Consider the following 15,802-nt stretch of genomic DNA (forward strand, 5'->3'; position numbering starts at 1 on the left):
TACCAGGGTTGCTGTGGCGGGACTGGTGGTGTGGCAGTGGTCGAAGGGGGGGCCTTTTACGGTAGCTAAGCCTTCACACCTTGTCGCCGTGCATCTCTCCATGTGATACCTCCTCGGAATTGATGTCGTGGGCACCGTCTCCAGATAGTGTGACTCTGTAGGTCCGTGTGGGAGCGTGGTGTCTCAAGCGCAGAGTCCCTGTGGCCTGTGGCCTGTGTCTGGAGGGGCAAAGAATTACAGGTTTACATGCTTGCTCTGTGTTGGCCGACGTGCCGTCCTGTCCCATAGGACAGCAGTGTCGTGTGTGCATCGCTTCCAAACCGCGCACCTCCACCCCGCTCACTTTCCGAATCCCAGGAGAGCACGCAGCCGCAGGCTTTGGATTCACTTTTGTCTGTGCATCTTTATGTTCATTTTCTACCTGAGTGCTCGTGGAACCCTTTCGGGGTCTAGAAGGTAACTGTCACTTACGAACTCTTGGGCCCACATTGGAGTGCTCTTTGGAGCCTTCACGTTGGCATTGAGGCCATGTGGTCCCGCTGTCTCCCTTGTCCTGAACGCGAACCTCTTCTGTGCTGCAGCCACGGGTCCTTTCTAGAGGGGACATCTGATCACGCCAGGTGAAGAGAGTTTGTTTCCTACGTGTAATCTACAGGATGAAGGCCACATTATCTTGCTGAAAAGTTAAAAGCCGGGTGCTTTGAGTTGTGGTTTTAATGGCTATGGCAGACAGATCATGCATTGAAATGACATTTTCAGATTAATACTAATAAAAATACCTAACGTTTTTCAACAACTTACTCTCTGCCACACTCTGCATACACTGTGAGCTGGTGTATTTAACTTCCAATATTGCTGGATGGTTGGAATACTTCTCACTAACCTCGTTTTGTAGATGAGGACATGCACACGGAGAGATAAAGTAGTTTGCTCACCGTCACCAAGCTGGCGAATTGCAGGGCCAGGATCGGAACCCACATCTCTGGTTCCAGAACCTGATGTCTTGAATTAATTCCTTCCTGCTCTTCTGTGTGGAATCTGGCACCTTCCATCTCTGTGCTGAGTGCAGGAACCTGAGCGCCTGCCCGGCCTGTGGAACGGCCTCTTGCCTCTGTCCTCACCTGTGTGTTCTCTGCACGGCTTGTTTGGAGAGTGTGCCTGGGTACAGCGGCTGCTTGGGCAGTGTGTCCTTGAATTCACTGGTGCCTCCTTCTCAGGGGGATACTCTCAGGGGCTGGGCAGAGGAACACTGCCTTCCTGCCTTGGCTCCTGATACCCAGAGCGGATTGGACGTGAGGACGTAGCACATTCCTTTGGTGTTTGCTGGTGAAAACAATGCAATACTCTAATTTTTCATCTTGGACCTAGCCAGTCATCAAAGAGCTTCAGCCTGGACCTCCTCCCCTGGGACTCTGGACGGAACACGGCTTGGATTTTGGAACTAGCGACACTGGCATCCTTTGAGGGACCGTGGACACAGTAGCCCTTGAATCTCCTCGTGTCCTTTCTCGTGGCGGGTTCCTACATGTCAGAGGGCTGCTTCCTCAGAGAGGCCTTCCCTGACCAGCCCACGTCGCGAGGTCCTCCCTGTTGGCCGGCACAGCGTCTCGCTCATTTTCTTAGGAGCTCTTATCGCAGACGGATTGCCTGTGGAGTTACTTGCCTCGTGTTTCGTGTTGTCACTCAGCTGCCTGGTGAACCACTATTTTCTGTCCCGTCTTAGGGCCCGTGGTGTTTGGCGCTTAGGAGTTTTCTTTGAATTACTGATTGAACTTAGTTTTTACCTTAGAAATGGAATAATGTTGTGGGAGTGTTAAACTGGAAATCTGTAGTGGATATTGTTTGATGGTTAGGTTCACCAAACAAGGAATGATTGTCACTGTGAAGTTAATAGCCTGTATTCTGTGTGTCTACCTTTGAAACTTAGATAGATTTCACCTAAAAATACAGATGGAACTTTCAGATATTTTCTGTCAGCGGGAAAGAGAGACTGCACACTGGTCTGGCCAGCAGGTAGGGAAGTTGAAGGTGGTTGGTGAGGTGGCAGTGAAATGTTACACTTGGCACAGGTGCAGGGCGTGGAGATGGGAGAGGAGAGGATTTCTGGTGTTGAGTTTTGAATTTTCGTTGGAAAAGTGGAAAGTTCATGAAACTTTTGGAGTGGAGATGTTTGTCTCAGGTACTTGAGTATGTTAATGAAGTATTTTTTTTTTTTTTGTAGAACTCAGGATCATGGTAATCTAAAAACATTTTCTCAACTAGAACAGTTTTACAGGCACCCTTGCAGGTGAGAAATTTTCAGTGCCACTTTTAAGGTATTAAAATTAATGCTTACCCCTTAGAAAATGTTAAAGGTGTGGAAAAGTATAAAGAAGACAATTAAAACTACTCCCTGATCCTGGGACTCCACAAAAACCCTTCAGATTACTTCTCTTTGCTGTTACCCTGCCCTGCTTTGTCCGCACTCACCAAGTCCCGAACACATGCCGTGCTGATTTGGTGGTGTTCAGGGAAGACTCTGTAGTCTCTCTCCTGCGTGCATGTTTGGGTGTGCTTGGGAGAGGAGGGCGGTCTGAAGGGGTGACAATTCCACAGAGAACCGGGGGAAGTGATGGGGTGAGGCCTGGGAGGATGCGGGAGAAGAGTGTCAGGGTCCGGGCCACAAGCCGGGGGTGGGGTGGTATGCTCAAGGGTTGGCAGGGTTGGCCAGACCACGGAGCGCGGCTGGCGTGTGGCCAGTGCAGCTGGGAGGGGAGAGGCGGGACGTGGTGCTGGGGCGTGGCCGGGGACCAGGGACCAGGTCGGGCAGGCTGTCCTCATGAGTTTGGATTTGATTCTGGGCCTGACGGGAGGGTCAGGCAGAGCGATGACTTTATTTATGTTCTAAAAAGATCGCTCTGACCGCCATGTGGATAATTTGCTCTAAGGGACAAGAGTAGACACAGGGTGGCCGGCTACTTAGGACACCTACTGCAGGTGGATAGAGCCGTGGAATGGGCGTGTGGGGACGCACCGTGAGAAATGGATTCAACAGCATTTGCTGGCCTGGATAAGTGCTTAAGAGCCTCATCTCCTAACTCATCAATCAGATACAGAAAGTTTGAAGTGATTTTCCTTCTGTCCACTTGGAAGGTGTTCATTCCTTCACTGATGAGAATCTGCCGTTAAACTGATTCTTACTCCTTTGAAGCTCCATCTGGCAGCTCATAGGATCTTCTCTTTGTCTTTTATGTTCTGAAATTCCGCTCTATGTAAATTTTGCTGTCGTGCTCTGAAACTTTGTCTAGGTGTGGGACTCAAAGTTTATACGGATTAACACTTGGCGCTCCATCAATTTGAGGACTAATTATGGGAAAAGTGCCATTCTTCCTCGTGAATTCTAACTTGTGTTTGTTGTGTTGTTGTGTTTATTGACCCCTGACTAGCTCCATCTGGTATCGGGCCTAGTTTTTAAATATTTAATAGTTTTAAAAACATTTCACAACTGCTTTCTCTGTGTTGCTATTTTGCCTCTAGCAGCCGTCCTCCGTTCTAGATTGTTCTGTGTTGCCTTTTTCAGAATATCGTGTAGATGAATCATACCGTGTGTGCTCTGGACACTGGCCGCTTTCACTTTGCTGATGCTTCTGTGATTCACTAGTGGTGCCGCGTGTGTTAGTAGGTGACTCCATTTCACTGCAGAGCTGCGTTCCACTGCACGGACGCCCTGTGGCTTACTTGTCCCTGCACATAGCGGGGGTGTCTGCACGGGTCTTGGGCTCTGGCGGTCACGGGGAGTCCTAGGGAACGCGGCTGCAAACATTCATGTACAGAGGTTTATGTCACCCTAAGTTTCATTTCTCTGGAATAGATACAAGTGGGATTGCTAGGTCACATGAAAAGTGTATGCTTAGCTTTTAAAGAAACTGCCAGAATGTTTCCAGAGTGCCTGTGCCAGCTTCATGCACCGCACCCCCCCCACCCCCCCCACCCCCCCCACCCCTATCCCCGGCCAGTGTATGGGACGCCTGGCCTGGGTGCTGGTGGTCTGTTTCATTCAGCAGTTGGGATAGATGAATAAGGGTGTCTTATCGTGGTCTTAACTTGAGTTTCCCTGATGACTAACGTCATCTATTTCTGTGCCGTTCACCTTCGTGCTGATTGTTTAACATTTTTACGCTATGTTTTTTATTGGGTATTCCCTGCCCCCCTCCTTATTGAGTTTTCAGACCTCTCTCCCTATAATTTGGATTCAGGTCCTTTGTTGTGTTTTGCAAATATTTCCTCAGTATTTTCATTCTCTTAACAGTGTCCTTTGCAGAGCAGAAGTTTAATCTTGGATGAAGTCCCGTTTATCACATTTTTTTAAAAAAAGATTTTATTTATTGTATTAAAAATTTTTTTTTACTGTTTATTTATTTTTGAGAGAGACAGACAGACCATGAGTGAGGGAGGGGTAGAGAGAGGGAGACACATAATCCTAAGCAGGCCCCAGGCTCTGAGCTGTCAGCACAGAATGCGATATGGGGCTTGAACCCACAAATCATGAGATCATGACCTGAGTTCGAAGTCGGACGCTTAACTGACTGAGCCACCCAGCGCCCCAAAAAAGATTTTATTTTTAAGTAATCTCTACACCCAGTGTGGGACTCGAACTCACAACCCAGAAATCAAGAGTCACACACTCCACTGATGGAGCCAGCCAGGGCCCCACGTTTAACACATTTTTTAATGGGTCAGAATTTTGGTATATTACGTAAGAACTCTGTCTGAGTTAGAGTTCTCTCCTGTTGGTTTTTTTCCTCTAAGAGTGTTATGTTTTACTTATGTTTTACTCTTACTGTGATGTAGTCAAGTTAATTTTTGCATGTGTTGTATGGTATACGGTGAGCTTCTTTTTTGAGTTTACAAAAGAAACCATTTATTCCCTCACATTTAAGTTGCTTTCTTTTTTTTTTTTTTCTTTCTAAGTAGGCTTCACACCGAGTGCAGAGCCCAATGCAGAGCTTGAACTCACGACTCTAAGATGTTAATGGTGTTGCCTGGAGTAGGTTGGGGTGTGCCCTGCTGGGTGGTTGTGCATCAGTGGGAAGGTAGGGGGTGTTGGGTTTGCTAGTGTTCCTTGTATAGGAATTGTGACTCCCCGTGTCTGGGAAGGAGGGATGGCATCCTTAAGTTCAGTCTGCTACTTTTTGTTTTTTAAGTGTATTTATTTATTTTGAGAGAGCGAGAGAAAGCACATGAGCGCACACGCTAGCAGGGGAGGGGCAGAGAGAGAGAGAGTCCCAGTGTAGAGCCCAGTGCAGGTCTCAAACTCATGAACTGAGAGATCATGACCTGAAGTGAAATCAAGAGTCAAGATGCTTAACCGACCGAGCTGCCCAGGCACCAGCCAGTCTGCTGCTTTCCTTCGTGCGCCTTTCCAGCAGGCCCTGTGTGAGTTGCCCGGTGAGGCGGTCAGTGGTTGTGTGGGGGACAGAAGGGGGAGAGGCCCCGGGGGCCTGTGGTCCAGCCAGACCTTCTGCTGGTCCTCTTCTGCCCCAGTTCCTTCACACCTTCCGAGGAGTGGGGCCCCCTGCCCTCGGAGCCTCCCTGGGCTTCTGCAGAGGGAGCTGTGTTTCTTGCTGGGACTGGTGGCTCTGCCCCCTCCACCCCCTGCTGCCCCTCCAGTCAGACCTGGAACAGCCCATCTCACTGTTCTCAACCTGCTTCCGCCCGTCCGTTTGCTTTGCTGCTTCTCACATTGGCTGACTTCTGTTCGGTGCAGTTTCTACCTTGTCTTCTTTGCCCTTGTGGGTTTCTGCTTTTGTTAAACAAGCAAACCACAAAATTCTTTGTCAGTTTAGTGGGGTTGTTGAAGGAAGTAGAGGCAGACATCCGTGGTTAAGCCGTCATCGGTGCCTGAGGTGCACACTGTCTATTAAGTTAGCTGCCCACTTTGGTTTTCTGTGTTTGTTGACCTCAGCCTTGGAGCTTCTCGGACGTTCTCGCGAATGGGCTACTTCTCACGGGCCGTGTTCCGGCTGTGACTCTCCCTGCCCCGTTTTTTGTGATCATCAGTCCAGCTCATTGTCTGGGATTCTTCAGCCTTCCTGGCCTGTTGCTGTCTCCCTTTCTTGTTTCTTGGAACTCTCGTTATATTCATTTATTCATTCATTTGCTTTGGTTTCTGAATAGCTTCTCTGTTCTCTCAGTTAAGACCTTGGGAAGCTGGGAGGGAGATCTATGTGCCCGGCCCGCTGTCTCTGGCTGGAAGCGTGAGCTGGTCAGAGCTTAGCCTGATTGGCAATAATTTGCATCTTCTTACTTACCTTTCAGCTGACGTAGCCCAGCAGTTCCAGTATGCAGTGCGGGTTATTGGCAGCAACTTTGCCCCAACCGTCGAAAGAGATGAATTTCTCGTAGCCGAAAAAATCAAGAAAGAACGTACGTATTTTTCTTCAGCGCTACCAGGTGTTGGATTCTGAAACTTGTATACATGCATATGCGTATGTATCTCTGTGCATGTGTATGTGTGGTCCCCAAGCACAGTGTGATTATAAGTACTATCACGTATATGTAAAAACATGTGTTAACAATATGCACAACTTCGTTCTGATTTTTATCAGAACATAGTGCAATGTTTATTTTTGAGAGAGAGAGACAGAAAGCAAGCAAGGGAGAGGCTGAGAGAGGGAGACGCAGCATCCGAAGCAGGCTCCAGGCTCTGAGCTGTCAGCATAGAGCCCGACGTGGGGCTTGAACCCACGAACCGTGAGATCATGACCTGAGCCGAAGTCGGACACTTAACCGACTGAGCCACCCAGGCTCCCTGAGGATTGTTTTAAATACTATAGAACTGAATAATTTGAGAGTGTGAGGAAGATAAAAGGGCTTCATGTATTTTCCTGTATATCTTTTGATTTGCAGTATTTAATATTATGCACCTTTGACCACATGTCCTAGAACACTGTGTTGGCAGTGAAGAGGTCAGTATGGTTTCTGGGGATTGTCAGTATACAAACTTCTAATACCTTAGAATGGTCTTTGTGAACATTTTCATTCTGGGCTGATACTGAAAGCTTTCTTAAACGTCATTACCTTGGACAAGAAAGCTCTCATTTACTCGCACCGGGGTGCTGGTGTGTGCTCTGTGTGAGGTGGGGCTTTGCTGCCCTCTGCCCTGCGGGACTGTGTGAGGGAGGGAGGCTTGGAGCACAGGTACCCACGTGCAAATATTTCTCTTGTGCTGGTTGGAGGGTTGTTTTTCTCCAGAGACCAGTTCCCAGCCCCTCACAGTTCTCTGGGCTCCGTGCCAGGAAAGCAGGCCCTGTCAGCGTGTTCTCCCTGCTGAGGCCTGGCTGTCCACCGCCCAGACGCAATGGGCTTTGCACTTTGACTGTGCTGGCAAACTGGTGGTGACGCCGTCTAGAATTTCCATTCTTCACGGCACGGTTCGCCACCCTCAGCTGGTGCTTGGTTCACTGGGTTTGGCCGGTGGTCTGTGACGTCCTGCTGCACGGTGCGTAACCGAGCTGGACGGGAGGCGGTCCTGACGCGCGAGTGCTTGGACCTTGCGGTCCTCGCCCCGGCACGCTTGGGCCCCGTGAGCAGTCAGGGGTGAAGTGCCCGTCCACTGAGGTAACTCAGCCCCTGGTGTTATGCAGCGTGATGTGTTATTTAACGTAGGGGCTGGAGTATTTATCCCGCTATTAACCTCTAAAAACTTATTTTTATTCAGTAAATAAAACTAAACGTAAGAATGCTGTACTCTTTCTGAACCCTGATGACTATTAATTACATCTCAAATCGTTCTTATATGTCAGACTGTAGATGAGCGACCACCCCAGCTGTTAGGTCTGTGTTCACAGAACCTTCCCTTTGCAGCTTGATGTTTCGAAGCCACCTGGTGAGCACATTACCTGTATAGTAGTTAAAAATAAAGTTTGTCTAGGGGCGCCTAGGTGGCGCAGTCGGTTAAGCGTCCGACTTCAGCCAGGTCACGATCTCGCGGTCCGGGAGTTCGAGCCCCGCGTCAGGCCCTGGGCTGATGGCTCAGAGCCTGGAGCCTGTTTCCGATTCTGTGTCTCCCTCTCTCTCTGCCCCTCCCCCGTTCATGCTCTGTCTCTCTCTGTCCCAAAAATAAATAAACGTTGAAAAAAAAATTTAAAAAAAAAAAAATAAAGTTTGTCTAGGCTGAGAGTTACGGAACTGGCAGTGACGTTGTTGGAGTGGATACGGCAAGGAAATCTTGGACTTTCTTGAAGAAGAAAGCTGTATCCGTCACAGTTTGGTTTTTTCTGGTGTATCCTCTGTGTTTTTGAAGAAAGACCTGTATCTTGCCACAGTGCGCCTCCCTGCCCCTCTCTGCCTCTTACCACCGAGTGCCCGCCACTCCTCTCGGACACCGTCCCTGGACCCTGCTGTGGGGCGGCCCCGCCGTGGGGACAGCATCACCCTCTCTGGGCCTGCCGTGGGGAGAGCGTCACCCTCCCTGGGCCCCGGGTCCGGGGCGGCCCCGCTGTGGGGAGAGCGTGTCTGATGGTCTTTTCATGTAATGGTCACCACCGAGTTCTTGTACTTCGTATTTGGTTAATTCTTAGATACAGTGTTTACATTTTAGCACTTTTGAAATTTGATTACAGTTTTTGGTAGATATGCTGAGTTGGGGTAGTTCTGGCCTCTTGAACAACACAAAATAATTTTCTATTTTATATGGCCCCCTTAGAATATAAAACGGTAGTGTGTATTATATTGCAACAAATTGTAAAACTTCTCATGTGTGACAAAATTTAACACGTATTTGTTTTTTAATGTTTCATGTTGGTCAGTGGGGTACCTTGTAACTAAAGATTTGTTTTGCAATCTATTAGGTAAAACATTTTTGGGGGTAAATATTCTGTTTATTTTTATTTGTATTATTTACTGTTTCATTGTCCCATGGTTATTTTGTATCTGTGCATTAGTATTGATCTCATTCTGTCATTCTGTAGAAAGAACCTCTCTTAATTTTTTTTTGTTGTTGTTTTTAATTTGAGAGAGAGAGAGAGCGCTAGTTAGCACTCACGAGTTGGGGGGAGGTGGGCAGAGGGAGAGAATCCTAAGCAGGCCTCATGCTCAGCATGGAGTCCAATGCAGGGCTCGAGCCCACAACCCTGGGATCATGACCTGAGCCAAAGTCAAGAGTCAGATGCTCATCTGATTGAGCCACCCAGGTGCCCCAGAGCATCTCTTGCTTAATTTAATGACTGTATTTATTTGGAGTATTTTTATATGTTTTTAAAGGGAGTAAATTATATTATTAAATGTTAATTGCATTTGTTTAGTTTAATGCATTTTGTAACAACACATTAAAAATTAAAAATTTTTTTAAAATTTATTTTAGGGAGTGCATGCACCTACTCGGCATGGGGGGAGAAGGGTCAGAGAGAGAGGGCGAGAGAGTCTCACATAGGCTCCACACTGCCAGTGCAGAGCCTGACACGAGGCTCGATCTCACAACCCTGGGATCATGACTTGAGCCCAAGTCGAGTTGGATGCTCAGCCGACTGTGCCCCCCAGGCGCCCAGTAAACAGGACATACGTGTTAAAGAGAGCCTTACCTTTGTGCACAGGCAGACCTGACATGTGAACGGGATGATGTAACCTCTGGTGTGTGGTTCACAAGAGCAGAACATGAATACCAGGACCCTTTCCTGGCGATACAGGTGAAAAAGTATTGGCCATCACACCAGTCACTGTCTTTCTGCAAACCAGTTTAGAGTTAAGTGAACTTGGCTGTTGGGATTTTAAGAAACGAGTCCTGCTGGGTGATTCCCTGGAGACTGGAGAAACTGTTAGCTAGATTTCGAAAGTGGTGCCTTTTCTGCTGTGGCAGGTATGGGGCAGGTATGGGGTTCCTGTGAGGGGCACTTGTGTGTACATGGTATGTGCAGGGTTGTGGGTGTGGGCGAGTGTGGCCCTCTCCTTTGGGGCCCAGGTCCAATGTGGAGTCTCGTCCTTTGTGGAACCGATTGGAGCATGGGCTTTGCGGGCATTACTGTGGCTTCCGGGGAACTAGTGAGTGTAGCTGCAGGCGTCTGAAGACATTTACTAATATTGCTGTGCGTGTTAACAGAAATGCTTAGAATGTGTGGTTTTAGGTCAAGCTATCATGAATGATAGGCTTGTTGGTTATTGCCCTTTGAATTTACCATTCCCAAGGTATTTTTACTTTACATCTGCCCTTCCAGTAGCCATCGACTAGTTAACCTGGTGGTAGCTTGCTCCACTGGATTGCCTGTTCATATTGGTGGGTAGAATCTAAAAGGTCCCATCGTTTCTGTTACTTCAGCTAACTTTCTCATAGACTCTGATTCCAGTCTAATACTGTCAGCATTTTGCAAATGTCAGATCAAAGGAATTGACCAAATTCACGGAGCCGAAATGTCACTCATTATTCTGATTCTTAAGCTCAGGATTCTTTTCAGACTTCAGCTACCTGTGACCGTGGGTGAAATAGTGTCCTAGAAGGAGTTTTGGTGTAGGTGACTAACACGTCGCTTTCTTTTCTAACTTTTCAGTTATTCGGCAGAGAAGAGAAGCGGACGCTGCGTTGTTTTCAGAGCTCCACAGAAAGCTTCACTCACAGGTAGCGTGCACTCCACTACCCGTGAGGCTGTCGGGCTGGTTTGGGGATGTGGGGACTTTTTTTTGTGGGATCACATTAAACCTTTCTGTGCTGAGTAGTGGATCTTCATTGTAGATTGTGTTTGCTTTTGAAGAGATTTTCGAGATTAAAAGTAGGTTTGAGCTGGATTTAATGGGAAATTGCTTATGAAGGTGGAGGAAGCTACATTGGGAAAGCAACCAGAATGAGGTAGCCCTCAGTTCGTGTGACGGAAGGCTGCGCATGCGGTAGGAAGCTGGTAGAAACCTCGACTCGGCTGCATGTAAGGTGACAGCTCGACTTCTCCGTTATTATTCCTCAGGCCCTAATTTGTGCTGTTGTAGTGAATGACCTAAAACAGTTCTGATTTTGAACATTTTGTGATTGATTGTTGATGACTTGGCCACAAGTGGTTTTCTGACCTGTTATTTTTGGAGAAGACGCTGCCCTTCTGGACACCAATAAATTCACTGAATTACAGGGTGAGAGCTTGGTCCATCTGTCTCCCTCCTGCCGCAGAGAAGAACGTGAAATCCCAAGTTTCGTGCTTTGCTCATCCAGTACTGAGTTCGCGGTACAGCGATCAAAATCCCCGAGTTGTGCCTAAGGCTGCTAGTGATTAAACTCTTAACTCTTCCAAGTTTTTCTCCTCCTTTCTAACTTAAAATGGTTGTTTTCCAAAACTTTGTTTGGAACACTGAGTGCTTATTCCTGAGCAGTGTGGTGAAGCAGAGCTGGCTTCCTAGGGCTCTCGCCCCCAGAAGCAGTGCGTGGTTCGGCCGGTGGCTGACACGGGATGAACAATGTGAGGACACGATAGTACAGCGCTAGTAATTAACCAGATGAGGAACATACGTGCAGATGAACAGCCGGCCCATCTTTGTGCTAAAACATCCAGTTCTTGGTTTCCCTGTTCTGTCCTCTCTCCTCACTGGGTACCCTTCTCGGCAGTGCATGCCGTGCGAGGTGTGGCGGGGGGCTGCAGGTGAGGTCTGGGCAGGATCGGGGAGGTGATGGAGACCTGTGGTGCAGTGTGGAGTGGTCGGGGAAGGGGTCCCAGTGGTCCTGGGCTGCAGTCTTCAGTGTGGTTGACGGAGCTGTGGACAGAGGAGGATGGCTGTCTGGGGGAGGGCAGCCCGTGCCTTGTGGAGGGCGCCGGGAGAAGGGCAGGCATGAGGGGGTGGCGTGGGCAGCGGTGAGGGTCTTGGAGGAGGTGAACCTTGGCGGGCGGGGTATGGACGCTGGAAGAAGCTAGGTGTCTAACTGCTTCACAGACCCACTTGTGTGGGTGTTCCTCCAGATCTTACAGTGCCCTGGCATGCATTCTGACATTTAGAATTCGATACGTGCGTACATTTAAAGTCTGGAGTCTGAATCAAGGTCCTTAGATTTCAAAATCTAAAATAATGGGGTCTGAAGTGGTTTAGAAGCATTGAAACGTCTGTGATGCTGGAGTCGTTCAGCCCGCTTGCCCCAGCAGATCTCTTTCTCCACCCTTCCCTGCCCTGCTTTGGGCTCGGGATGGCCCCCCTGGGGCTCCCTTGTCCCTTCTCTGCCCTGCTTCGGGGTGTCTTCACTCAGAACTGATGGGGCGGGAGGGGAGTGAGGCCAAGCCGCCCTCCTCCTGACAGGCAGTGGCTTGGCAGTGGCTCTGCTGTGCCGCTGGGCCCCGCGGACCGTTCCCCTGCCCACGCCCTGCACCCCCGGCTCATTCGCTCTGGTGGCCCATCTCCTCCCTGGTCCCTCAGGCCTCCATCCTGGCCGTGGTCCCTGCCGGCGTTGTGCCATCCTGTTTTCCTGGTCCGTCCACGCCTCTGCGCAGTCCCTCCGTCAGACGCTCTCCAGGCCCAGCCTGCGTGTTTACATACCTGTTCTTATGGTAAAAGAATACTGCCTCCTCCTTTAAAAATGCCATTTGCTGATTGTTTTTGGTGTATGATTTTGTTTGGATTTGGAATTTTTTCTGCTCTCCACCCCATAAATTGTCCTTATTTTTCTAAAGCAAGAACTGAGGCTCTAACCCAGAACTCGCTGCCCAGAGGGACCTCCCGTTGCCTTCCTGATGCCTTCTGGGCATCTCTACTCACATGCCCCTCAGGAAACTCCCACAAGGCCTTGCAGCTTGACATTCTCAGAACTGAAAGTAGCATTTTTTGTCTTTTTCCATACTCCAGGCATCCGTTCACATGCACCCACGCACACCCCTGCCCTTCCCCATTTTCTGGCGAATGATGACATTGTTCAAGTGCCAAAAGCTGGAAACCCAAATGTCCCGTCGACTCCACCACTCTCCCCAAATTCGCTCTGTCCCCAAGCCTTATTAATTGTTCTCTCAAGCATGCCTCTCTCCTGTGCCATCTGGAGTCCGGCGCCCTGCGGTTGGCCTCCCAGTGCACAGCTTGGTGATTTTGGTAGGGGAGTTAGGTGCTCACCTTTGCTTCTGCCCACGTCCCAGAGTGGTGGTGAGGGTGCAGGAGGAGGCATGTGGGAGGGCGTCCATCCCACGGGGCCCTCCTTTCCACGGCAGCAACGGGAGCTCATCTGCCTCCAACCCTTCAGGGAGACGGGAGGCAGGAGGATGGGCTTCGGCCCTCGGTGCTGCACCCGAGGGGTCACCTAGCCCTGGGAGCCCGGGACCTGCTCACAGGGGACTGTGAAGGTTCCCTGGGTGGGTCCCCAGTCACCAAATGCCAGCTGGCCCTTGGCCCTTTCCTCCCGAATGACTGCGTCTCCTTTTGTGTCCTCTGCAGTCCAGCCTCCTGGGCCTGGCCGCAGGTGCAGTCACACCTTCAGGGGCTCCCTGTGGTCAGTCTTTCTGGTCCCGCACGTGAGACCCCTCTGACCTGATGCTTCATTCCGTTTTCCGTTCCGTCTCCTGCGTGGCTGTGGCCAGGTGTACCTGTCTTCGTTCCCTAAGATACATTTCCTTCCGTGCCTGCCCCTTCCTGTGCGTGTGCTCCGCCCACCCTTCTCGAAGACCCCGTCCTCTCTGGGGGTCCTTTCATCAGCCTGGGCCACTTGAGTGACCCTCCTCTCTCTGAAATGTCCCGTACCTACCGAAGTGTGTTTGCTCATTTGTCTGTTTGCTGTCTGTTTGTTGGGGTCTCTTTGTTCCACGTGTTGTGCTAGCTGGGCAGTTTATCATTTCTGGAAAATTGTGTGTAATTCAGATTTTTAAAGTTAGACCGTAATTTAAATACCTGAGATAAGCTTTTTCTTTAAAGAAACTTTCAAGGAATATTCTCTATAATGAGGACCTTGTGTAAAGTAAGCAGCCATCCCATAATGTGTTTTGTAAATAAAGTTATTTTTGTATTCTAGCGTGTGCGTCCCAGAGGTAAGGCCGTGAGAAGAGAGTAGAAACGCTCTGCAAACTCGAGTTTGCACGTGACTGGAGGGTGGGCTGTTGTCAGGGCTGTGAGTCAGGGCGGAGCAGTAGACAGTCCATGCAATCCGTGTGCTAATTACCCAGAAAACTGGGGTTTCTTGTCGACCACTCTTACTTTGGAACCTCGAGTTAGGTGTGCAGCATGCCGACTTACATCGTGTGCTTTACAATTTCTCTTTTTTTTCTTTCTTTAATCCTCTATGGCCTACACGGGACTTTGGTAAAAGGGGAAAAAAGCGTTCACCTATTTTATGATGGCATTTGTCTTAAAACGACTATGTTTAGGAAGTTGGTTATTCTAAGAATTATTTTAAGGGGAAATGCTATTATTCAGGAATAGGGTAGTTTAAAAACATGTTCTCATTGGGGACTTTGGAGTTAGTTTTCAGCGGGTGAAATGATCCAAGGGTAATGACCTCTTGAGAATAGGGTTTGTAGCTTTGTAATGGGTGGCACTGTTTGCAATACCTGAAAAATGAACAAATTTAGATATGCTGTTACCGTGTGAATGTATTTATTTTTTTGGTTTTGATTAACTTCTGTGTACCAAGTACAGTTCTACATTTAATTTTTATTTTGTTTTATTTTATCTTACTGTGTTTTTAATTTACATCCATGTTAGTTAACGTATGGTGTAATGATGATTTCAGGAGTCGAGTTGAGTGACACATCACTTACATACAACACCCAGTGCTACCATGTGGCTTTTAAAATACATTTCCGTTTTGGAAATAAGGATAATTGAGGAGAAAGTTACATGAAACTGGAGAGCAGTACAAAGTTATTCTGTTAATGTTTTCTTTTTAAACAGGGAGTTTTGAAAAATAAATGGTCAATTCTCTACCTCTTGCTCAGCCTTAGTGAGGATCCACGCAAGCAGCCAAACAAGGTGAGAGAGAGGCTGTCCTCACAGCCAGCGCCCTTCGCGAAGCAGCTTCTGTCTTGTCGGCACAGCCATGCCCAATCGTGACAGGAATCGGCTTCTGTACTTAAGAAAATAGTAACTTGTCTGGTTGATTTTGTTTTCTTTCTTTCTTTCTTTCTTTCTCTCTCTCTCTCTCTTTCTTTCTTTCTTTCTTTCTTTCTTTCGTCAGTGTACTGCTTTTCCTTAAGGTGTTTTCCAGGGTTGTTATTACCTCAAATACAACAGTGTCCCAGGGATGCCAGGGGGGCTCAGTCGGTTAGGCATCCGACTCCTGATCTCGGCTCAGGTCATGATCTCACGGTTCGTGAGTTCGAACCCTGCGTCCTTTGCACTGACAGTACGGAGCCTGCTTGGGAGTCTCTCCCGCCCTCTCATGCTCTCTCGCTCACTCTCGCAAAATAAATTTTTTAAGAACAGTACCAAATCAATTACAGAAAGAACTAAAACTTGCGTATAAATCATCTCTGTTGATTTAGGAAGTGTTCTGTGATTTCATATCTCTCTATTCTTTTCAGGTCTCCAGTTATGCTGCGTTATTTGCTCAAGCGTTGCCGAGAGATGCGCACTCGACTCCCTACTACTACGCCAGGCCGCAGACGCTCCCGCTGAACTACCAGGACCGCGGCACACAGTCGGCACAGAGCTCGGGCAGCGTGGGGAGCAGCGGCATCAGCAGTATTGGCGTGTACGCCCTGAATGGCCCGACCCCACCGCCACAGTCTCTCCTGCCGGGGTGAGTCGGGCTCGCGGGCATAGGCTGCTTATCAGCAGTAGAAATAGCAGAATCCTCAGGTTTGTAGGAAGGCATTTTGTGTGTTCACTGAAACTATCTTTAGGGCCTCTATGTGCCAGAAATATTCCAGGCACTGTGTCTGATATGCTT

General features: G+C 48.7%; 1 protein-coding gene across 5 annotated transcripts in view; it reads left to right on the forward strand.

The window, feature by feature from the left end:
- TUBGCP3 (tubulin gamma complex component 3) overlaps positions 1 to 15,802 on the forward strand; it is a 76,780-nt gene that overhangs the window by 3,341 nt on the left and 57,637 nt on the right. For 3 of the 5 annotated variants that reach the window (XM_086708317.1, XM_086708294.1, XM_086708303.1), the window contains exons 2-5: positions 6,298 to 6,405; positions 10,521 to 10,588; positions 14,806 to 14,883; positions 15,435 to 15,652. In XM_086708317.1, the coding sequence (XP_086564443.1) occupies positions 6,298 to 6,405; positions 10,521 to 10,588; positions 14,806 to 14,883; positions 15,435 to 15,652 (472 nt within the window). The remainder of the gene's footprint in view (positions 1 to 6,297; positions 6,406 to 10,520; positions 10,589 to 14,805; positions 14,884 to 15,434; positions 15,653 to 15,802) is intronic. The other 2 variants (XM_086708301.1, XM_086708312.1) reach the window with 2 other exon arrangements.

The sequence above is a fragment of the Puma concolor genome, chromosome A1 (genome assembly GCF_028749965.1).
Source record: "Puma concolor isolate L17-30 chromosome A1, mPumCon1.1.hap2, whole genome shotgun sequence".
In the NCBI taxonomy this organism is placed as follows: Eukaryota; Metazoa; Chordata; class Mammalia; order Carnivora; family Felidae; genus Puma; species Puma concolor.